The sequence below is a fragment of the Balearica regulorum genome, chromosome 2, assembly GCF_011004875.1.
Source record: "Balearica regulorum gibbericeps isolate bBalReg1 chromosome 2, bBalReg1.pri, whole genome shotgun sequence".
NCBI lineage: Eukaryota > Metazoa > Chordata > Aves > Gruiformes > Gruidae > Balearica > Balearica regulorum.
In genome coordinates this window covers 129,637,917-129,663,496 of record NC_046185.1, presented here as the reverse complement: position 1 = coordinate 129,663,496, position 25,580 = coordinate 129,637,917, and the positions used below count along the sequence as shown (strand labels likewise).

General features: G+C 41.2%; 1 protein-coding gene across 2 annotated transcripts in view; it reads right to left on the bottom strand.

The window, feature by feature from the left end:
- The window catches only part of ANKRD28 (ankyrin repeat domain 28), a 124,856-nt gene extending 99,841 nt beyond the window's left edge, over positions 1 to 25,015 (bottom strand). The window contains exon 1 of one of the 2 annotated variants that reach the window (XM_075745880.1): positions 24,883 to 25,015. In XM_075745880.1, coding sequence (XP_075601995.1) covers positions 24,883 to 24,909 — 27 coding nt within the window. In that variant the 5' untranslated portion in view covers positions 24,910 to 25,015. The remainder of the gene's footprint in view (positions 1 to 24,882) is intronic. The other variant, XM_075745881.1, reaches the window with a different exon arrangement.
- Positions 25,016 to 25,580: the final 565 nt, after the last annotated feature.

The following is a 25,580-nucleotide window of genomic DNA, read 5'->3' as shown; positions in this document are numbered from 1 at the left end:
ATAATCAGTGGTACGTAACCAGGGGCCATGCATCATCTTTTCTGTAATTTCTGCACACACACACCTCCCTCCCATCATTCCTGACCACACAGAGTGCTCAACAGAAGGTAGACTGCACGCCTCTGATGTGTGAGCTGCACAGCCATAAGGTCACCCTCAGCATCCCAAGACCACCCCCACTCCACCTGCACAACTCTCCCCTTACCTACATCGGTATCCTTCATCTTACCAAGCCATTTTTCCTTAGATTAGCACAATGAAGTATTTTGAGCAGTCTGAGTATTCTTCAGAGTATTAGTTTAATATACTGCTTATTTTTGTAAGATTGTTCATCAAAAGATCCCCTGAAAAGAAATCTCTAACAGGATTCAAGCTTTGTTTCTATAATACATTGCACATTTTCAGATCTGTCAAATACTGTTTTCTGATTTCTGCATTTTTGTACTTGATCTTTATGTTTGGATTTGTGCTTATATTATATTGTTTCAAATTGAAAATTCCCCACTTCACTCTAGGACATTCTTAAACTATTATTTCCAACAACTGACAGAAATCTAGAATCTCTAAACTGATAAGCAGAATGATGAAAAAGCTTTGATGATTATTCTATCCTAGAAATTTCAGTCAGACTGTCCAAGCAGTCATATTACTCCAAATAATAATTTGGAATATTATATGCCAATATACAAAAAGTGCAAAGTAATATTCTAACTTTTTTTCAGTGTGAAAGAAAGAAAACAAAGAGCATAATTGGTGGATCTAAAAAAGCAGCAATATCAAGTTTTGTCACTTGGTGGCAGCACACCAAAGAAAACCAAAATGCTTGAGCAAGCCCACAAAATTTATCAGCACATACTCCTGTGCTGAATAAGTGCCAGAATTCCTGGAAGACTCTAGTTACTTCACAAATTTAAGACAGGCACCTAATTTTTTAAGACTACTGACTACTACTACTATATTCAAGTAGACATTAAAGGCTCAGTATAAGAATAGCTCTACACTTCAGTCTTTCTGACTGATGTTTACAGGTTCACCTACCTCCACTAAAATTGCCAAACTTGTGCTAAATACGATTCCCAAGCAGGTGCAAGCATAGGCAAGTAAACAGAAGCAATACTTGAAAGCCTAATGTCCCAATGGTGCTAACTATTCATTCAAACAGACTTAAATAGGGGACCGATCCAGATGCACCATCAATTTGGATTTTACCTTCTCCCTGTGCTGTCAGTAAAGGCCTACCAACACACCAGAAAACTCGTTACAGTAATTTAAACTTCTCTTACTGGTATCTCTTCCACCATCTGAAACTGCTGCCAGCATTACACGTGAAAGGCAGCACCACATGCAGTAAATACCTAACAGTGCTGCTATAGTCAGTGACAAAAGAACCAGAACTGATAGTCTTCACCCATTTAAATAATTGACATTAAGCAAAGGTTAGATATCAGATTAAATAATTTAACAAATGTTTGAAACTACTACTACTACTGAAGCAGGAAAGAGATGTAATAGGAACACAAAGATCTGCTGGTTTCCTTTTTATTAATGTTGTAGTAAAGGCTCATTTACCACAGGGGTAACACAGGATAGCTATCTTTTCTCTCAAACTGATCTTTTACACAGGAATTGACAAAGACACACTATCATGCTTTATTTCTGTAACCATATGATAAACAGCTTTATTTCACACTATTTGTACTCCACATGCCAAACCCACCTATGGCTAATAAAAAATTACTATATGCTATCACATCATTAACACGCAAGTTGCTAGGACAATTCTTTTAGATTTATTTTTTATGTATTCAATCTTGATTAGTATCATTTCAAGATTTTAAACACAGTCATTTCTTAATAATGATCCCATGCAAAAGCAACTAATAAAGTCTTTATAGTACTATTTTTTTTGTACCATACATAAGCCGATATTATTCAAATACTTGACCTCTGGAACACAAAATTTAAGTTGAAGAGAGCGAATTATTGTTCAAGCTTTAGGGAGATTGAGTCATCACTTTAAGCCAAACATTAGGAAATAGACTCCACATGAATCACAGAAGAGCGACTGTGATATTTAAAAACATAAATATTTTTTATATATTTATATATATTTAAATATATATATAATATTAAAATATTAGGACACACACACAAAACAACTTAGCCTAATCCAGCATAAGAGCAAAAAGATAAAATGGAGACCAAGAGGGAGAGAGCAAAGCAAACACAGAAAGCAAGTGAAGAGCAGCAGTTCACCATCAGAGGGAGTACAAGCCTTAAACAAAAGCATTCCGCTTCCAGGTGAGAGCAGATGTGCAGCTCTAGGGCGACTATAAACATCTACACAGGTTTAAGGGAGGGCTGGTCCTCCAAATTTTTGTTGATAAACACCATATATGGGAAACAGATTAAAGAAAACAAAGAAAGTTGTTGAAAAACAGAGCTACTATATAATTTTCATATAGACACAGACATGGTCATGGGACAATGAACAAAAAACTTCTAAGTTTTGCCCATTTAAATTAGCAATATTTAATAAAGGTTAGGAAAAAGGCATTCCTGATTCTTTTTCTCAGTAAACTTACTGCCTTCAAAAGGAAAAAAAGGATACTGCATTGCAAAATGGAGCTTGATTTTGGGTCTGACTGAAGTGAAAAGGGACAAGCCGAACAAATAAGGCACTTGACTATACACCAACCTGTACTTTATCCCATGCTCTCACTTCCCCTCTGCTGCTGTTCAGTGCCAAGAGTGACTTCACCACACTGCACGCTTCTCAGCATTACCTGTAAATGCAGATCCTCAGCCGAGGTGTGGATAAAAGAGGGGAGAATGATCCTATTCAAAAAGAAAATACAACCTCCTCCCCAATCGACTAAGTTCCTAAGTTTCCTTTTCCCTCCCTGCTGCTAAAGAGGGAAGAGAAGCCACTTTTCAGCATATTCAGGAGATAATGGATAAGAAGGTCTAGTCAACACTGAAGCTCTATTAGGCTCAGTCTATTTGAGAAGGGAAAATGTTTGCTGATTTACTCATGTCCCACACTGCAGAATACACCAGCTTCCTAATAACTATTTTTTCCTAGTTTATCTATCTTTTGGAGGTACTGAAGTAGCAGCAGAGTAGGGTTACAAGTATCTCAGGGTATTTTCTAGATCCAAATGGTGGAGCAATTTTCTTAGGTAATCTTCATTCTTCCTATTTAAAAGTGGCCTCAGCAAAATCAGCAGAAGTCTGGCATCTTTTAAAAAATCAAGTCAATTGCATTTTAGTCAGGGGAAAAGAAAAAAAAAAAAACCACAACAGAAGAAACCCAACAACTGGATGCTCAATTTTAAAAAGGTCAATTAAAACCTGACTGAATTGTAGCAAAATAATTCTAGTTGGGGTGGGGGGGAGGGAAACACTATCTTTTTCACAGGAATCAAAAGCTGGAGGCACATACTTGGTGTTAAGTACCTCGCCTGCTTAGGACAAGTGTAAATGAGTCATACCATCTGTAGTCACATTCAAAGGATAGTCTGGCAAGATAGCAGGGAGAACACAAAGCAATATGATGCTCTGCTCAATCTTATGGAAGCAGTTAAGTTGGGGAGTAGAGTAAGACTTATCAGTTAAAATAGAACTACCTACAGTAACAGACACTGAATGCCTTATTCTCTGAATTTATAATTATTTGTAGAATTCTATCCAGTAATGTATATTACTACAGAGATACCTATAGATTCATGTCTAAAGACACTGCAGAGGGTGATTAATGCTGTATTTCATGTGAATATATTTACCTCACAGAATAATGCAAGACACAATCAAAGTAGAATCTAAACAGATTGCAGCAAGAACTCATTCCAGAACATCAATAATTCAGAAAGAAGCTATTTAAGATAACCATTTGTTACAAAGACAAGACAAAATGCATTGACAAAGGGAAAAAAGACACCTGAATCAACCAACAGAATCAACACTAGCAAGCAGCCTTCTAAACCAAGTTGTGCTGAGCAGAATAAAAGCAATAACCACGTCGGAAGAAACAACAAGGGCCTTGCAAAGACGTGGTGTGAGACTAATCCCAGCAAAGGGGGTGGAAGTCTCATCCAAGAAGATGACTCATGGCAGTATCTGAGCAAAGGTGGACAAAGCTAACGTGCCACAGAAGGTTGCTATTCCCAATGCAGCTGTGTGGGTGGGAGAACCAAATTCATGGAAGTGATAACCAAGGTGTAAAGGCTTATCACGAAACAAATTACTAATACTGGAAAAATATGCAAAGTTCAGGTTTCTTTGTTTTTCTTTTAACAAGTCCTGGAAAGTTAAACTACATGGAAGGCTGAACTTACCAACATTATTTTTGTTGTAATAAAAGCAATATATTTTAAAATATAAAATTAAGCTTTACTTTGGATCTCAGGATATGTAAGTCAACACATCTGGCACCTAACACTCCATCTTTTATAGCAGATGAGAGTTTGTAGCACTAAATGATGCTAAAGACTGTTTCAATGTAGCACAACCACATAGCTTATTTATGACAGTTACATTTAAACTAGAGTACTTACAGGAAGGACACCAAGTTCTCCCAAAGATATTCCTGGATATCTCGGGGGCTGTAAGGGGGAGAATAGACATCCATCTGCTGTTCCAAAATCCTTGTGATAATTTGTTTATATTTATATCAAGCTTTGAGAAGCATTAAATGTACAATTAATTTAAAATGGTATCTTTCTCCTTCAAGTTTTCATGCCTCCATCTTTTAGTTATATGAGAAAATTGTTCACTATCTTAAAAAAAAAAAAGATCTCATCCACTTATGTTGGTTTATTTTCTTGATCCCCTAACTTTTTTGTTGGTTAAGATCAGGCATGTTATTTCAGAGCATTCTGTAGGTTATATTAATAGCATTTACAATTCCCAGCAGGTTTAGCCGCAGCAGATAGTCACAAGGATATCTGCCCCTAGTAATCACAGTTCACAAGTAGGCTCATTAACATAAAACCAATATCATTAATATATATGTCCAGCTGTGAGCTGGGTTGATGCAGGGGGAGGAGATGACATGAGGGGGTAGGAGGATGCTATGCCATACCATTTCCTCAGTGACTATCTTTTTACCAAGGGCTACTGCTCGCAGGAGCTTCACAGGCAAATGAAGCAGTAACTTAAGCTGTTTCATTATGAATCAGCAGAACTGTCAGAGATCATGGCAAAAAGTATTATACCATTTTTAAATAAAAGCAGATTCAAAAATAGATTTGAGAGCACTCCTGCTGTTGAATCCCACTTAATGACTTGCTATTCAGAAAAAAGCTTTGAGCTTGAACAGTTCCCTAGCATAAAACAAGAGGTGAAATAATGAATCCACAAGATTGGAGAACCATGAATCTATGAAGCATCCCAAATGACATAAGTGAAAACACATGTTGATCCTCTGATGTTCACACCACTATTAAAAATGAAAAATGATCAAGGCAGAAGAGGAGTAAGGTCCTCTGGAGATTCCAGAAACTTTTACCTACATGTTATTTCAGTGTGTGCACATGTATTTCTTCAAACAATAACTGCATATACAAAAGGCTCTATCAACTTTAAAATTTCTTACAATATACCTGGGGATCGACACGGCTTTTAAAAAAAAACAACCAAACTACTGCAGCTCAGATACCATTTTTACAGTACTTCAGAAAGAAATTCAATTTAAAAATTTGGGAAGAAAGCAAAGCAAACAGAAAATGAGTTCAGATCTGACATAACATTAAGAGGACAGATAAAATGGTAGACAATGGCATTGCTCCTTAAGCTGAGGGAACAAATCTTTAAGTACTATTTTGCACACCTTTTAGCAAGGTAATTATCGGGATAAAAATCAGGTAGCATGCTCTGAGTCACAGCAGTTCATATATAAATCAGCCCATCCATAAAGTTCACAACTAGGACAGATTTTTTAGAACCTACAACTACTTTTCAGAAACATTGTACTTAAAGACCAGAGGAGAGTAATGCTTTCCAATCTGAACACATGCTTGCCACATTCAAAGAAGATACATTTCAAGAAATGATGTTCATCAACATTAAAATCAAAGACAAAAACATAGGTTCAGGGCTATTTAAGGCTACTTTTGTCCACAGTAGATTACCTCTCGAAGGTTAGAGTTTGGCTTCACAGAAACCCCAGTGCTTGAAACACAAAGAGAAGTGAAGAGTTAAAACCCCTCGGATTATTACTATCGATCAGCAACTTTCTGGTATATAGCTGTCTCATATTTGAGAACATCCAGAGGAAAACAACAGTTAAAAATGGATATTGGGTAGATGGAGGAAAGCATCACATATTTCAGGTATCTGCCAAGAAACGAAGATTAGACTCGATCAATAGTATTTATAGGATAGCAGGGTGGCAGTTGCTGAAGGAAATATTGTACCAACACATCATTTTTAAGAATGTGTTTTTAAGTCATGGGGTTTAATCACTACAATTTAATTTCCATGTGTTTGAATTTTAACATTTCCGGATATCCCAATATGAGGGTGGGAAAAATAGGAAGAAAGGTTAGGAGCATTTTGGAAAATACTGCAAACTTACACATCTGTCAGAAAGAATGATAAAACATAAATTGTATTTCAAACAAAAAAAATGCATTTGCAAAATGAAATTGATAGGAAACATTTAGCTCATGCACTAACAGGAATAAATCATCATAGGTAAAAACCTTCTTGGAGTTGTTCTCCCCTCTCTGAAAGGAAAGCAATACCTTTTAAAAGAGTATTTTTTTTGAAAGCAAAAATAGAAGAGTGCATCCAAATGGCCTCACTGGATCTTTAATGAGGATGTGCTATAGCACATACGGAATAACAGTGCATGAAGTCATCTGAGTACCACCAGGGCCAGCAACCCAAGCAGCAGTTGTCTTCTTAAGCCAGGTAATAGAGAACCCTACAAGACAGGATGCAATACTGGACCTGATGGCCACCAATGCAAGTGACCTAATCAGTGACATCACGATTGGAGGCAGCCTGGGCTGCAGTGATCGTGCACTGGTGGAGCTCATAGTCCTGAGGGATATGGGTGAGGTGAAGAGTAAAGTCAGGACCCTGAATTTTAGGAAAGCGAGCTTCCAGCTGTTCAAGGAGTTAGGGAAACTGCCCTCAGGACAAGGGAGCAGAACAGAGCTGGCAGATCTTTAAGGACACTTTTCACAGAGCACAAGAGCTCTCCACCCCCCAGGGGTGAGAAATCAGGAAGGAAGGCAAAAGACTGGTATGGCTGAGTTGAGACCTGCTGGTCAAACTAAAGAGATCAAGAAGGAAATGCACAGGCAGTGGAAGCGGGGACAGGTATCCTGAGAGGAGTATAGAGACACTGCCCAGTTGTGTTGAGATGGGGTCAGGAAGGTCAAGGTGCAGCTGGAGTTGAACTTGGCCAAGGGCAGCAAGGAATAGCAAGAAGGGCTTCTACAGGTATGTCAGCCATAAAAGGAAGGTCAAAGAAAGCATACACACACACCACCCCTGATAAACACAACTAGCAAACTGATAACAACAACGAGGAGAAGGCTGAGGTACTCAACTTTTTTTTTTTTGTCTCAGTCTTCACTGGCAACCTCTCTTCCCATGCCTCTTGAGTGGATGAACTGCAAGATGGTGACTGAGGGAGCAAAGTCCCTCCCACTGTAAGAGACCAGGTTCATGACCACCTGAGGAACCTGAACATACAGAAGTCTATGGGACCTGACGAGATGCATCCCAGAGTCCTGAGGGGCTGATGTAGCTGCCAAGCCACTCTCCATGATATTTGAAAAGTCATGGCAGTCAGGTGAAGTCACTGGTGACTGGAAAAAGGGAAAACATTGCACCCATTTTTAAAAAGGGTAGAAAGGACGACCATGGGAACTACCGACCTGTCAACCTCTCCTCTGCGCCTGGGAAGATCATGGAATAGATTGTCCTAGAAGCTATGCTAAGGTACATGGAGGCAATTCAAGACTGCCAGCATGGCTTCACCAAGGGCAAGTCCTCCCTGACCAACCTAGTGGCCTTCTATGATGGAGTGACTACATCAGTGGACTAGGGAAGAGCTATGGATGTAGTCTATTTGGACTTCTGTAAGGCCTTTGATATGGCCCCCCACAACATCCTTCTCTCTAAATTGGAGATACAGATTGTAGATGAGGAATTGGTTCGATGGTCACATCCAGAGGGTAGTGGTCAATGTCCAGATGGAGATCAGCGACAAGTAGTGTCCCTCAGGGTTCTGTATTGGGACCAGTACTATTCAGTATCTTCATCAATGACGTAAGCAGTAGGATCGAGTGTAACCTCAGCAAGTTTGCAGACCACACCAAGCTGAGCGGCGCAGTTGACACGCCTGAGGGGTGGGATGCCATCCAGAGGGACCGGACAAGCTTGAGAATTGGGCCCATGAGAACCTCATGAGGTTCAACAAGGCCTAATGCAAGGTCCTGCACCTGGGTCAGGGCAACCCCCAGTATCGATACAGTCTGGAGGTCAAAAGGAATGAGAGCAGCCCTGTGGAGAAGGACTTGGGGGTACTGGTGGATGAAAAGATGGACATGAGCTGACAATGTGCACTCGCAGCCCAGAAAGCCAACCATATCCTGGGCTGCATCAAAAGCAGCATGACCAACAGGTCGAGGGAGGTGATTCTGCCCCTCTACTCTGCTCTCATGAGACCCCACCTGGAGTACTGCGTCCAGCTCTGAAATACTCAGCACAGGAAAGACATGGACCTGTTGGTATGAGTCCAGAGGAGGGCCACAAAGATGATCAGAGGGAGGCCGCAGGGGTCAGAAATGATCCCATGAAGAAAGGCTGAGAGAGTTTGTTCAGCCTGGAGAAGAGAAGGCTCAAAGGAAACCTTATTGCAGACATCCAGTACTTAAAGGGGGCTTATAAGAAAGATGGAGATGAAGTTTTTAGCAGGGCCTGTTGCGATAGGACAAGGGGTAATGGTTTTAAACTAAAAGAGGGTAGATTTAGACTAGATATAAGGAAGAAATTTTTTATGAGGGTGGTGAAACACTGGAACAGGTTGCCCAGAGAAGTGTAGATGCCCCATCCCTGGAAACACTCAAGGTCAGGTTGAATGGGCCTCTGAGCAACCTGATCTATTCAAGATGCCCTTGCTCATTGCAGGGGGGTTAGACTAGATGGCCTTCAAAAGGTCCCTTTCCAACCCAAACTATGATTTTAATCTATGATTCTTAATCCTATTGACTATGTCTTCAAAAGGCCATTTAAAAAAAAGAGGCAGAAAAACAGAAAAATACATAGAATAAGCAGCTCTTTGAATAGATTTAAGAGTCTGCAATTTCATATAAAAGTTTCCAACACTGCTAATGCACATCCTTTTTTGTTGTTGTAACAGCCTTGAGGCTATTGTTACAGGACAAAAACATGGCTTTAAGGTGGGACATGAGAAGAGTCAGAATCAACTTGTTTACTTGGAACAGAGGTGTTAACTGTATGGATACAAGCTTTTGACACAGCTCAATGATCTAAAGCTTTTATTTCCACAAAATGCAAGCTCTAAAAGAGAATCGGCTGGCGGATTCAGAGACGCATTTTCAGCATATGAATGTAGCAGCACCTCACCTTACAAGAGGCCCAAAACAGTCAGTGACAGGTCAGGTATCTGAGCAAAGAGCAGGATTTGCATTTTCCAGTTCAGTGCAGTTCCACAGGAAATGCAGAGGATACTTCCGCACACTTCAGGACTTCCTCCAAGGAAGAACACAGTTGCTTGGACAGAAAGCACAGTCCAACAGCCAAACATCTCCTTTATCTGCCAATTGCTTAAAGCTTAAGTCATGACTTTCACTTCCATGTGAATGCAAGAGGAAAATTGGTGCTGTCACCTGCCATGCACAAGTGGCACTACACCTGCCACTACATCAATACAGCCTGCAAACAGAAGAAAAGTCAGGTGCCTCTGACTGCTAGAAGCTAGTCATCTTCTCTATCTGGTCAGAGGACTGCTGTGCATAAGAGCACAACTTTTAAGTTCAGCAGGATGTGGTTGTTACAGGAAAAAAGTGATTTTTGCAATGCAAATTAAAAGAGTAAAAAAGTTATTTTTAAAAATATTATTACATTGCACAGACAATGGAATACTGAAAGGGGTGTGATAAAGACAGGTTAACTGTAACAGCTAAGCCTACCTACACAGTAGACACAGGCATTCCCAGGAAAATTAATCCAAACTAAACAATGCCATCAATCTAAAGCAGATCGCTTAAACCAAACCAAGACCTTGCTCATTTATACTTAAAGTGGCCTTACATTGACTAAACAGAATTCACTTCCAAAGTATATTCAGTTACTTCCAACCATCTAGGTGCAGTGCTCTTCAAAATAAAACAAGTCATATTTTTCCTTGACAGACAGGAGCCCAAGGAGAATTGTGCTGCATGAAAATTTAACATTTTTCACTTCTTCAGGGGCGATGAGGATAGACATTGGATGGAGAAAGTTTGGGAGAAGATGACCTTCCAAACATGGAACCAAAAAGTGATATGCACTAAACAGGCGTGATCCAAAAAAACCAAAATCAGAGACCAAAGAACCACCCTATAAAATGAATATTCCAGCAAACGTACCACATCACTCCACAGCAGCACTGCAGCAATTTCTCTGCCCTCAGTCCTAGACTGCTTAAATCCCTCCACAGGGATGAGACAAGCAAGCTCCCACTATATACTCAGGAAGAACACACCACCTCACCAGGTGTATCCCTCTTCACAACAGACAGCTGATGGCTTTACTAACACTTTTTCAACTAATTTCTACCTGTGTTTAAACAAAGGGCAGACCCAGTCAAACCAAAGCAAATTATCTTGGTTTCTATTTTTGCTGTTTGGATGCATTTAAATAGCACGCAGTAACCTTTATGATATGTTATATACTTTACTTTTATTACTTTTGTTATATTTTTAATTTATTATTTTATTAGGGCATTCAAAAAAAATAATTAAAAAAGTTGCTTCAAATATGTGTGCCACTAATTAAAAAGCTTCCAAAAACTTCGAGTTAAGCAGTCATTGTATGAAGGAAATATTATGGACAGTTAGTGAGCTGAATCAATCACTTGGGGTTGGTCACAAAGTCTGTCAAAATTTTAGGATTAGTACAATTCTGTCAGACTTCACCTCCTAAGAGGAGCTTTTCTTTTCCCCAGCTGCTTCTGGTTTTCAACACTGAACAAACTGAGTAAGACGAGTAATAGGAAAGAAAATACCATTTGTTCCAGAAGAGACTACTGTTGTCTAATGCCGCTTTCAAACAGTGAACTTTCACAAACTCGTTCCAAGTGCTTAGCTCATGACTTCCGTCCGTGAACCAGTCTGAATTCAATCATTTGGCAACAAATATATACTACTTAAGCATTATTTTTTTAATTCTTTGAATGCAAGTAGATGCTATACTTAGTAAGTATATTCATATATTTCCGTAATGTAATTTTTAAATTAAAAAATTCTCTGTCCTGTTCTCTACATCCTTAAGCTGAACATTCCCTCAAGGTTCCCACACTCCACGCCAATAAACCACATGGAAAACAGATTAACCTTTTGTCTAGTCTTATCACTGAGAACCTTTGTACAACATAATACAAAAAGAACAACAGAAAGTTCTCCATATCTCTTGTAAGATAGGGAACATTAAGTACAGAATAGCAAAAAAATTACCATAAATGTAATTTAATTCACATTGAACCTGATTTTTAAACACTCATAGCAACATAATACAGGTGTTCTCAAAATTTTGCATGCATTTTCATGCATTGAAAATCTAGAATCAGATACGTAAGTAAGCTTTCTTAAATATCAAACTACTTTTCTTATTAAGACTTTGCAAAATACTTATTTATTAAGTGTTTGTCAGTCTGTTCCCCCTCCCCCCCAACCCAGTATTCATTTGTTTGTTTTACACTTTTATGTCATCCACATGGGTTTTGACACCTACTAAGGAGCAGCACTGGTACCATCCTCTAGTCACCTGCTCTAGAGCCCACAAGCAGAGACAGCTGACCTACTCATGAAGCAGCCCCTGAATGACTGCTTAAGACTTTTAGGCAGATATATATATAAAAAAAAAAAATAAATAGTGCTGATGAGCAGTTTCAAGAACAAGTGTGAAACAGAAGCTGTAACCTGACCTTTACTGAGTCCTCCCTGCTTGCTTCTAAGAAAAAAAATAAAAATGAGGAGGGCTAAGGGCCCTGATTTACATCTTCCATATTCTTTGCTTTTAACTTATATAACAAAGTTATCTCGTAACAAACATGCAGGTGACATGTAGAGAACTATTTGTGTGGAGATTGTTGAGTACAATTTTATTATACCCTTATTCCCACTTATTATTCCCAGTGCATTGTAACAGACAAAAGGTATGACCAATTTTTTTTTTTAAACCAAGCTTTGTAGTTTTATCATCGTTTATTCCAGAAAATTAAAACAGCGTTGAATGCATGAATAGCCTCATCCATAACGCCCTGAATTAAACAGCTTTGCAACAGTATCAAAATGGAAAACAGAATGAAGTGAGAAATAGCCCATCTTGATAAGGTTTTCATTAACGGCGATTCAAAATTCTATCTTTTTCTAGCTGCTGATAAAAATATTTGCACAACCGGTGTGCTTATGTTGTGGTATCCATACAGCCATAATAGATGATATGTGGAACATAAACCAACAAGTTTAATTACTATTTGCTATGTCCATTTCCCATAGAGCTGAGATGAAAAATTTTCTTCCATTACAGAAGATTTAAATTGAGACTGACACGCTTCATTAATTACTATTTGCAGAGAAGTGACCAATTACTATGTTAGTTTATGTCAACTTAGTCATTTTTCTAAGAGTGAATTTTCTTACTCGATACTTCCCTACCCCAAGCATCTATCTCTGTGCAGGGAGATAGAGGGATCGCTAGTCACAACAGGCATGACTCCAAGCAGTCACTGGACAGTGTCCAAGAATTAGAGCTGCACATACAGAAGCATACAAGAGAGTTAAGAAGTTGAAGGACTTTCTGTCCATACATGTTTCTATGAGGCAAAAGGCTGTAGCAAGTTCAAACTACTTTTGGCATACATTTTTCATGTAACTGGACTACCTGAACACAATCTTATACTTTCACTGTAACCTCCTGAGAAGAGATAGAAGGCAACAGAAAGCCTTTCTGATGTCATTTTCAGCGCTCCAGTTGTAAAACCATGACTAGCAGTGCATGTGATCAGCCTAAGGGCGGGGGAAGAACCCTAAGAAATGCTGCAAGAAAACTGGCACGCAGTTGTCATATGGGAAATGGGAAAAAGCTAAGGGTCCTGAAAGGCAGCATATGTGGTAAACAAGTATGTTACAGAAGTACTTTTCTTGTTTCAATGTTTTCATAGTCAGTGTAAGTCAACACAACATGTTATAAATAGAAGCAGATACCCTTAAGGCCCCAGGTTCTCTCACAATCAGAGGAATTCACAACCACACTCAAACCCAAAAACAATCAGGAAAGAAAATTAAGCATGTTGCTGAGTTTCAAAACACATTCTAAGAAGTTTCAGGCCAACAACTTTAAAGTTATTTTCCCAGGGAGAGAGGTCCAAAGCAGACCACACTCAAGTTCCTCCACTCCCCTCCCAGTCCCCAAACCAAAGGACACTCACAGAAGACACCTCCTCTGTGATTACAAGACTTTGGTCACAACAAAAGACATTTTCATTGTTTATCCAAGACAAAACACTCCTTTCTAGTTCCTACTTAGGAAAACTTTCAAGGAACAACTTCACAGTCATATGCTAACCTAAATAATTTGTCTCTCCCCACCCTTTCCACCACTTTGCAGAAGAAAAGAATGAGCAACTGCTTAAGCTCCGCTGCAACCAAATACCAAACCATGGCCTTAGGCAGGAGATTAGAAGCCAGTGAGTTTCAATCATTATTGTTAGAAACTTTGCAAATGAAAAAACCAACCCAAGAAGCAGCATGTCATTAAACTCCATCCTAAAATCATGAAACTCCTACCCTTTCATGTAAATTTACCTACTCCATATGACTTTAAAGACCTGGGTTCATTCAGGCAACGTACTCCATTTCTCACACACACACAGAATCCTACCCTACACCAGAAACACATCAGCACTCCGTAGTTCTTGTATCTCTATTTCCTTCTCCTATCTGTCAGCTGAAAATGTTGGCCTTCACTGTGGTAGATAATTCCAAGTAACATAATTAGCACAGTTTTGACTGTTAATTAACCTCTTAAAAGAAGAGCAGAATAACAAGAAAAACATACCCTAATGTTTCTGCCAGTTCTGAACCTTGTTTGTTACGGGTCATTTTTACTGTTTCTTATCTAGTGAAAAAACAAGACAGCGTAAACATACACCAAAGCCTTTACCACCTCACTTCTGCAGCCACACCACACACCATACAAAGTAAGAATTTGGCATTCTGAACAGGCATTCTGTGACGATGCATTGCTTCACAGCCATGCTACACGTCACTGTACTCCACACAACAGTAGGGCACGAAAACTTGAGGTCAAATTCCATCATTCCAACAACTCCTCTTTTCTTCACTTATTCATCCTACTTTTACAAGTCACTTTTCCCAAAACTAAGTGGTGTCAGGCAACATAAGAGAAGAACTAGTGGGCACTGTAGTCATGACATATTAAAAAAAAGGGGGGGGGGGTGTGTGGTTTTGTGAACATATCTAAAACACATGTATTTCAGAAGAGGCAATAAGGGCACCTACAGCATAGAAGGCTGAACTCCATCAGACATTTCTGAACTCTCTTCTGCAGGCACATTCATTCTGTCTTTGGGTTCAGTTAACTCTGGCCGACTGCTGCCACAAGACCGAGCTTCAGGCCTAGAAGACTTATTTCTGCTTGTGGTCATTCAGGAGACAAAGAGCCAATTTTCTAAAGAACTTACTCCAGAACGACAGTTCCAAAATGACTTTGCAACACCTCCAACCAGCACCGAGAAGAGCACTGCTAATACCAGTATGGCAAGCTTCCAGGGAAGGGGAGCTGAACTTCTCCTCTGACAGTCTCCACAGACACCACTGGCATTACTATTCCTCCTGTCATTCGAGCAGATACTATTTCTTTGGCATATGTAAGTTCCAATGAAGAACTTTATAGAAGGAAACGTATCTCACTGCTCCCCCATGTAAGGGGTTGGATGTTGAGACAGGAAACCAGTGCGATACCCTAAATGCCTACAGTATTCTCTACAGCCATTGCAACAGCGAAAAAGCTTTCCAGATGAAGCTTAGGTTGAAATGCAAAGATGTAATCAACAGCTTTTTAACAGTCATACTAAATTTTCTGCAAAATTCTTCTTCTACTTGTAGGCACAGAGTCATAAACCATGGTACTTCTATTTTGATGCTAGTAGTTACTCTTTAATTATATATGCAGTAAGTTTAATATTTTAATGATTGCTAAAGCAGTTTTAACACATATGCAGACCACTGCAGGAATTTTATCAACCTTCAGGTGAGAAAACAATCACAACTAATCTGTTCAAATGCAAATTATGGAAAATACACTTTTTTTAAACAATTATGGCTTGTTAAATGTTGCGAGTCTTAAAAAAAAAAGCCAATTCACAATGTGCAAAGTCAAAGTCCTTTCAAAAATAAAAGATGTGGCTGTATGCAGCTATATTTGCCCTTCCAAGATGACAAATTTTATATACTTGACCTAAAACCATTTTTTGCATCTCTGGGTGTAGAAAAACAGTAGCAGGCACTCTCTTCCCTGTATTATTCCACAATGTTAGTTTGAGATTATAGATGCTGAGAGCCCCCTTCCTGTGCTGTAGAAAGGTGCAGCAGATAGTAAAAGGAAACGATGTCTTGAAGTCATTGCAAACAGAGCTCCACAGGGTAGTTGGATACCTGTTGGCTTTTGGATGATCCTTGACTATGAAGCTCTGAAGTGCATCAGAAGAGCTTTGCTGTTCACCAATACTGACAATCTGTAACATCCTAACCATTTTTGTCCTCCTTGGTCTCACTCTAGTGCTTTACAAATCCCTTCTTCACCTTTCCTTTGCTCTTATTATGAAGGCCTTCAAAGAAATCCTCTCTTGAGCTCTATTTCTTCTGCAGTAGATTAACTTGACTATTTACATCCCTGATTGCTGTAATTATAATTTCTTAAACTTGTGGTAAAAAGAATAATAGACAAATGTCTACCAACAAGTCATAAAATGTTAGTTATTCTTTACTTGAAACTTTCTATTTTAGATCATAGACTGAGAAGTGCATTAAGTAGCATTAGATAATAATCTTTAAATGGTTGTGTGCTTGTGGATGGCAAGAAACAGAAAACATAACATCATGGGGTAGGAGTAGAAGAAATAAATCATGAGCTGTGTGGTTACTATAGGATAAGGAATGATGCAGGACAGTAATGGCATTTGCAACATCGCAGGTGACAGAAGTGAGAAGAGAAAGTATTCTTCTACAAGTCCTCCTTAATACTGAAAATTATGCCCCAGAATGAAACACTTAAAAAAATGCAACAGATACAGCAGAGTTATAAAACAAAATACTGCTCCTGAATCAGTTCAAGGAGCGAAGGAAACAAAAGCTATCAGGCAGTACCAATAACACAGGGTTCTAATTTGGTGAAGAGACTGCACAGCAACACAGTATTAAGCCTAAGACCTCCTTCTATCAATCCTCGTGTTTTAGCAAACATAGCAAGAACTGAACAGAACTCTGCAGTTAAAGGAACAGAGGCAAGGGGTAGGGAAATCCATTAATGTGCTATTTCAGAACTGTTCTTGTACTATGACTTGGGACATTTCACTAATTCAAAACAATGAGTAATAATGTAACCAGAAAAATAATGTCAGCATTTTGTTTTTCCTCATCTGCTTATTTTATGTGTATTTTTCCTTCACTTTAACCTACCAACAATATTTTGTGGAGTGACGCTGCTGAGAGAATGAAGTGTTAGCAGAGGTAGAAAAAACAGATACCACAGAGATCTGAGGCAAGAAAGAGTCATCGAGTGCCCAGGATGAAAAGAAAGGCTTTGTATAGACTACCTGCCCACTATCATAAGCACTTGCCAGAAGAAACAGATGACCTAAAGATGGGAAATGGAAAGAGAGAATACCAATTACCTCTAACATAATACAAAATTGAGTCTGCAGCAATGGATTTAAATGACTACATTATGCATTAGTTAGAGATGTTAGTATATAAATAACTACAGAACTTCCTGAAAGTGTCTGGGGTTTTTTTTCTGCCCAGTTCAGCTGTCTATGACTCAAGTAGGTCCTTCAGCTATGAGCTGCTAGGTAGAACCTTGGTCTCTTGTGCGGCCTGCCATTGGATGATCAGGTTCCTGAATGGAAGGTTCAACTTTCTCTGTTAGAGGTACCAGTATAGACGGAGCTATCAAAATGTAGAGGTCAAACAGCAAAATCTTGAAACAAAACATTGAATTCTTCACGATTGCTAGAAATTCTGTAAGCTCTATAAAGGCTCATTTTGGCCTCAATGCTTTAACCACTGAAGTTTCATTCTCATTTTGTCATGCTGACTAGAATCCTTGCTTGTGCCCCCTCCTCTTCCTTCATGAAGGTACTGTTCTAGCTTCACTTTGCCAAAGTAAAATAAATAAATTAAAAAATCCAGATGTACGCATGCTTTCCTCTGCACCAGATGAAACTGAAGTACAGGATTTCAGCACAAAGTGTGAGCCTCAAGTATGATTGCAGAATGACGAAGAATAACTTATACACAAATGCTCATCACCTGGAATTAGGAAGGCCGTTAAGTGACGGTTCATTGTTTGAAAGTATGGAAGCATTAAACATTTAGGATGGCTTCACAACAGTTCAGGACACAGTCAGAAATAGACCAACCCATGTAAACAGGCAAAGTTATGTACAAAACCTGAACATTCACTAAGTTCTCCTAATATGAGTCAGTTTACAACTAAGAGGCATTCTTTCCTACTCTGAGGCAGGAAAGCTTTTCCTCCCCATCCCTGTAAATATAGTTCTGAAGTTTAAGAACATAAGCTTAAGCAGAGTGGTTTGCCTGGGGTTTTGTTTTGTTTTACCCAAAACCCCAGTGTTAGAGTAGGCAGATCTTTGCTTTACACTTCTCAAATTCAAATATAGTTTCAGTAATTTAGTGAGAAAATTATTTAACTGTTCAGGCTGCCCTAAATAGGTAGGCTGTAGTCACGTAAACAACAATCTACTTACATGGTATTGTTCACTCAATTCACCTACATATATTACTGTAGAAATAATCAATGAAAAACTAAGATTACATGCAATTCACAGTAAAAAGCATCTCATTATTATAGGACATCAGTCATTAGGTGCTGCAGCTAACAAGTACTTCCTTAATCTACAAGGATGGTACAGACCAACTATTTTGCCCCTCTTTCATTTGCCTATCACTGTTGGTGCTTGCTCTTTAACACTCTGCACCCACCCAGTTGGCTACAAGTCTCATCTTCCTTTCACTCCCAACTACTCAGTCCCACCACTCTTGTGTTAGCTCTAGCTTTTGTGCTGAAATGGGTCAGTGCTGTGTAATTCATCAACACCTGAGCAATCACAACTGAATTAACATGGTTAACTGGTATACTCCCACCCCTTGGTGAGAGTGCTAGTGTCATTAGGAAGGAGAGGAAGAATCAAATTCCCTGATATTTTGGAGCTTAAATATTAAGATTCTATTCACGTTTGCACAAAGGATAACACCAAGACACTTTATTTCAGATTCATCTTCAAATGCCAGATTAGAACTTGCCCTCTACTCCCAAAGGAAAACAAAACCAAGAATCAGCACCATAAGCATGTCCCCAGCACTTAGCAATGGACTGCTTTGTTTATTTTTTTAATTGATGTGAAGTGTTTTGTGATTTATATTATGATACAGGTTATTTAAACACAAACATTATAAATAACTTTGAAACAGTCACTGTAACTAAGGCAACGAGTCTCCCACTCAGTTTCCAGAAATAGGAGTAGAGGTAAGAACAAAATAAAAAGTTGGCAGGAGCAAGAAAACAAATGATCAGGTATTAGTTTGACCTCAGGAAGGCCCGACTAGAAAAAAAATAAGAGGTACAGCAACTAAGAAACAAACTAGCTGATAAAAGATGAAGTCGAGGATATGAAGCACATAATACCAAAGACATTTAATTCCAGTCACCTTATTCCACAAATCATTTCAGTGAATGGAAACAGTAACAGAAATTTGGGAATATAACAATCCAAATCAGATAGCAGATTGCTATTTCAGAGTCTCAACAGCTACTAGTTTCATACAGGAATCATTGACTTTTTTGTAGGTGCTAAGGAAATCACTTCTTCATAGACAAGTGCACATTTGCCTGTTTTTTCCCCTCCCTGCCTCTGCCTCCAAGTAATGGTCACAAACCTTCGATGCTATCTACATGAATAGACCTTTATACCCTCACAGAAGGCCACTGAGTTAACAGGATCTGCCGTAAGGATCTGACCGCAGAATCAAGGCTTGCTTTGTTTCTCCCACACCTTTTTTTTTTTTTTTCCCCTCCTCTCTTTTTTTAAAAATGTTGATTTTCTTGACTGAGAAGAACTGCTTATTCACAAGTCAGGAGGTCCCGAGTTATCATCAGGGAATCTGATCCCCAAAATGAACATGCAGTAGAACCAGGTTCTCTCAACACATCCTAATGGAAGGGCTGGTAATTACTTTGTATAACAAGATAAATGGAGTTCAAGTTACTCAAAGTTTTCCATCAATTAAAGAAACTTATCTTTTCTGTACACGTGAGTTCCTAGCCTGGGAAGCAGTAAGACTTAAGGTGTCTTGATAAGTATTACAACTTCCTAATTTAGTTATCTTGTATACAGTTAAAACAGATTAGATGCAAGTTTTAGGAAGAATGTGTGGAGCACAAAGACTGGTTCTCAACTTCAACAAGATTCCCAAAAGTAATGTTTTTTAAAGCAACTTCTCAAAAAAAAATTAAACACATATCTTATTAGTCTATGTCTGAACAGAATTTGTAGAGCAATACCACATAATTCCATTCTCACCATATCCCTCCCTCATCGAGCAGCAGCAGCTCCTTTTCATCACCACAGGAGACCATTCCTCCTCTTAGTGTAACAAGGAACTAGTTGGGACATTTATTCTTGGCATGAATTCTAAAAGAATGAAGTCTAACGCTGGCAGTAATGAAAATAGCAACCATAGAAGCATTCAGAGCGTTCACTATGACACTGCAAACATTTGTTTAACTGCCAATTGAACAAGATCCATCTTAGCTAAGAGAAAGATATAAATGGGCTATAAAGAAGTCAGCGCTCTCACTGTTCAAGGACTTTCAAGATAAGTGGTCACTCTAATATCCTCATGCAGTTGTTCATACTCCGATCCTTTCCACTCACATCTGACTTCTGGGAATAAATGCATTGCCTCAAGCACAGTCGAGGAGTCACACAGAAAAATCCCAAACAAATTATCTTCAAATGCCCATTATTAAGAGCTGTAAGATTTCTTATTACGTATTTAAGATTCAGAGAAAACAGGAAATGCATAAGTAAAATTATGATGTACTGAAAGAAAAAAATTACCACCTATAACGATGCTGCATCCAATGAACTTTGCCACAAATAGTTATATAGTTGCAAAATTGAAGAAAAAAAATCAGCCTGTTTTGATCAGAGCTTCATGCATTTCAATAAAACTCTACTGAAATGTAGGCTTATGCTAGCCCAAAAGATGACCTGTAGGCACATATGCAGGTAAGGCTTGTAACAGAAAAGCAACGAATCCCTCGGTTGCTAGGCAACCCAAATTTTACCCACCCACTAAGAAAAACTGGGCTGTCAATTACTCCTTATGTGTAAGAGAGACTAACACACAGCCCTTTACAGTAAGAATTTATCTGTTCCACAAACGGTTAATATACCTAGAAACTATGACTGAGTAGCAAAAAAACCCAGAAGACAGCCTGCCACCGTTCACTACGCAGATTTGAGAGGGCTTTCATACAGGAGATCAAGGCATATCACTATGGAGATTCACAAGCAAGTTTCTCCTTTTTCTTCCCCCAGCCCAAAAAGAAGGTCTGATAAAACATCAGTGAACCTTGACCTAAACTTTGTTTTCAGTGCAGTTTCTTACAGGTGAGTACCAGCATTTCAGGAAGAAACAAACTTTTATAGCCTCCCTCTCACATGGCATTTTAGTAGTTAAAGCAGTTTCTCATCTAGAAGAACCTGGTACACAAGCACCAGGACAGCATGAAGGCAAACAAACTGAAGAGCAAATACCTTAATCATAAGGTACACTTACTATATTTTTCATCTCCACCTCGAATGGCTTAACCTTCAGTAACAGAATTTGCAGATTTGCTTCCTCTGTTTGTAAACGTGTCCATCCAATATTGTACAATAAACCAAGAGCAACAAGAACAAGCTACAGATTCTAACTTGACACTTGAATGATTGCTCTCTCTATCCCAGTTACTTGCTATTGAGCATTACAGTTACCAACTTTGCTCGATATAGTTCAATTGAGCTTCAAATAAAATTTTTGCAAATATGGCTTACAGGGTTTTTTTGATACCTAATATACTCTGAAAGCAAACATAAGTCACTTCTGAAAGTGCAATGCACACCTTGAATTATTTCAAAACTCTGAAATATATTCCTACCCCATAGGATTGCAAAGCAATAAAGCTCAAGCAGTGTTACAAATTTGTAGAGAATGTACCTGCTGGCTGCTTGCTGAACCCAAGGAAAGGCCTACTCTTCTCTGTGCATGGAAAACCTTTATTCTGAAAGTTAAACATATCAAATCAGCCTCCAAAGACAACCAAATATGTGGGCTTCACAAACACATTAAGCATCTGTAGGATCAAAGTTTTGTTTATCAGTGTACTGAGTAAATTAATCAACTGCAAGCGGGACTGGGATTTTACCCTCTGAGTTCAACTAAGAGCCTCAGAGCAGAATTTCTCACCTCATTGTTAAGTTCTCAATCGCTCCTTTTACGCTAGCTTGCAGTTAACTTAAAAAACTAAACCAAACCAAGTGTAAGAAAATATCAAGCTGCTTGATGCCCTAAGTCTGCCGCTCCCCAGCATAATTCTGACATTTAAATAAGTAGCAGGGTCCTTATCAAAGAACAAAATCAACAGGTTGACTTTGGAAAAAAAAAATCTTGAGAATTACAATAAAGTAATACTTTAGTAGAATTTTTGCTCCAGAAAGTTATTGATCTGACTGTTGTAGAAGGAAACTAGTAAACCACTTCCCTCCTTCATATTATCTGAACAGGAGAAAGAACAGAGCAGCCTTTGCGCTCCCCCACGAAACACAGCCACCGCTGAAGACAGACATACTCACTATAGGGACTACAAATGCACATGACAACTTATTCTAAATGAATGCATCAATAAGAAGCAAAGTATATGGTTCAAGCAAACAAGAAGCACATTTCATGAAACGGTGAAGATAAACACCTCTACTTTCATACAGTACAACAGGTTGTTTTTTACAATGAACTGGTGGTGTTATAATCTTAGTGCAGCATCTAGTCCTGAAGTCAAAACACCTTGCAGCATACTGCACAACAACACTGACCTGGAAGAATTCTCTGTAATTAGCAAAACTGAGATATTTCATCTTCATATGATTCCTCATGATTTTTGGCATTCTTAAAGAAAGAAATTTTAACATAAATTAGTGTGTAATAACTGATTTACCAAGCAACTGACACTTGACCAGCAGAAATACAGCTGCTGCTAAAAATCACTCCTTCTACAAATGCCTCTTCAAAACCAGCACTCCCTTCCCTCCCTCCTCTCCCTGCCCTTAGCACCCCCTTTTTAAATGAAAGAATACTTCAGTTCCCAGTGTATCAATGCACCTTTACAGATCTATGAAGCTTCTACAAAAAAATCCACCTCATACTTCTGGATTAAAACTTGCATTACAATAGAAGCTGAAAGCCTCACATACATTACTCTGTCAGACCAGTGGTCCCACATAGTCTAGCATTTTCACCTCAGCATCAGTCAATAGCAGGATCCTTCCCAGAAGAAAAGTTCTGAAATACAGTGCTTTCATGTTAACATATCGATGATGGGTGTTTTGCTAGTTATTTCACAATGATTACTTGCAGAAGAGTTGTATTTCCTGATTTTAACAGAAGGACTTACTTCATAGATGAACAAGTAAGTGCTCATTTGTGTGGAGAGCCTCCCATAGAAGAACAGTATTGAAGCCTAAGAAGAAACCTAATTCAAAGACACTAAGCATGTTTTGGGTCCACAATCATTGTTCATTCACAGATGAGGTTCTAAAAATATATGACACTTCATTGAGTTTACATACAATACAGCAGGACCTAAAGATCCCAGCCCCATATCGCTAAACACATTTTTTAGAACAAAATCCCAAGGCACTATGCGACCTAAGCGTAAAGAGACAGAGGTACATGCAGGCTGATGAAAGGACTCGCAGGTAACTGATCAGTGTAATAGACAGAAGATACCAGTTGCCTAACCACTGCCAAGTTCCTAGGTGTTTTTTTCTATGCAGCTTTTTTTATTGGGGGGTGAGGTCTCCAAGCCTTACAGTTCGTTATTTTAAGGAAGAGCATCAAGAAGATCAACAGCAGGGTGTAGGAGTTTTTAGAGAGAAACTGGTCTAACACACATGAAAACACGAGAAGAGACATTTTCTAGCAAGCATCTTTTTACACGCGGCAAACTGGCAGAGCAGACCCTCCCACCTTTGTATCTTGATACCGCACGGGAGACAATAGGTAGGACAGGGGAGACACCACAAAAAGGACAGAGCAGCCAAGACAAGTATTTTTCATGAGCTGAGATGGAAACCGAAGAGTCTAGCAAACAAAGAAGGGTGTGATGTGATGAAAGCAACAGACCACTAAAGGCACGAAAAGCCTTCCGTTTTTCGAAGGGGAGCGTGGACTCGGGGATGGTTTGTCAAGACCACGGAGAAGAAAGATACAGCTACCGAACAAAAGATTTTAAAGGCCTGAAAGGGAAAGGTGGTGCGTGAAGGGACGAGCAGGCAGCTCTCGGGCACACGAAACTGCGAACGGCGGCGCTGCCCGGGTCCGGGAGGAGAGCAGAGGAGCCAGCTCCCGCTCCCGGGCACGCCGCCTTCCGCCGCCGGGTCTCTCCAGATCGCTCCCCTCACACCGGGCAGTCCCTCAGGCCCACGCTCCCTCGCGCTACCCCGGCGGCGCCCCGAGACCTTTCCCTTCCCGAAACACAGGGGCGGGCAGGGCTGGCCCCGAGGAGCCCGCAGACCCCCTCGTCACCCTCCCCGGGCCTCTCCTCCGCTCCCCAGGCGGCGGGCACGGCAGAGACCCGCGGGCACGGCAGAGACCCGCGGCCGGGGCAGCCCCGCGCGGGCACGGCGCCGCCCGCCCGTCCCTCCTTCCTTCCCTCCCTCCCTCCGCCCCGGAGCCGGCCCGCCGCCGCGGCGGGGAGCGGAGGGCAGGGCAGGGGGCGGGCGGGCTCCCACGGCCACCTGTTAGGCCCAATACCTGCGCGAGGCGGCGGCCCCCGCCCGCCCAGCGGGGCCACGGAGGGGGCACCGGCGCCCGCACCGGGAGCACATGGCGCCTCCCGCCGCCGGGCGGGCGCCACCCAGCCCCGTCCCCGCCGGGCCGCCGCAGCAGCCATGCTGCCTCCCCCTGCCCGCCGCCTGTCACACATACACACGCACGCACAAGCACACCACAGCGAGGAGGGGGCGGGGAAGGGCGCGAAGCCGCCGCGCCCGGCGGCACGGGAAAGGGAAAGGAGGGGAGCGGCGGGCGACGGCAGCCGCCCCCACGCACCCACCTGCTCGCGGAGTTTGAGGAACACCATGGCGAGGCCGCCGCACCGACCGGCCGCCGCCTCCGGCCACCAACGACTCGGCTCGGCTCTGCTCGCCGCCCCGCCCCCCCCCACCGCCGCCCTCGCGCCGGCCACGCCCCCCTCCGCGCCGGGGCCTCGCGCCGAACTCGCGGGCGGCGGCGCGCGGCGGGCCCGCCAGGGGCGGGGCTTTCTCCAGTCCCGCCCCCCCAGTCCCGCCCTCTCGGCCCGCCGCCCCGCCCCGCCGCTCTCCTCGCGCTCCCGAGGAGCTTCCTGAATTAACCGCCCGCCGGCATCAAAGGCGCCCGCCCGCGCCGCCGGCCGCGGCCTCGGCCCGCACCACCAAGGGCGGTGCTGATTGGCCGGCAAGAGGCGGGGCGGAGTAAAAGCGGCGCTGATTGGCAGGGCGGGCGAGGCGGGCTGGCAGGGGAAGATAACGTGAGATGGGCACGGAGGGGCGGGGGAGCCGCGGTTCCTTTAGGCATCGCCGTGGTGTCCCCAGGCGAGAGAAAAGCCCCGGACGGGGGTTATCGGCACAGCCGAGTTCGGGGCTTGGCTCGAGGTGGGAGTCCTGCCGCATCCCTCGGCCAAAGGCAGCACACGGCCCTGGTCCCCGCGGGGGAAGGGTCCGGCAGCCACCCGCGGCCCTCCGGGGTGCGGTCACCCGCCAGCCTAGAGCCGGC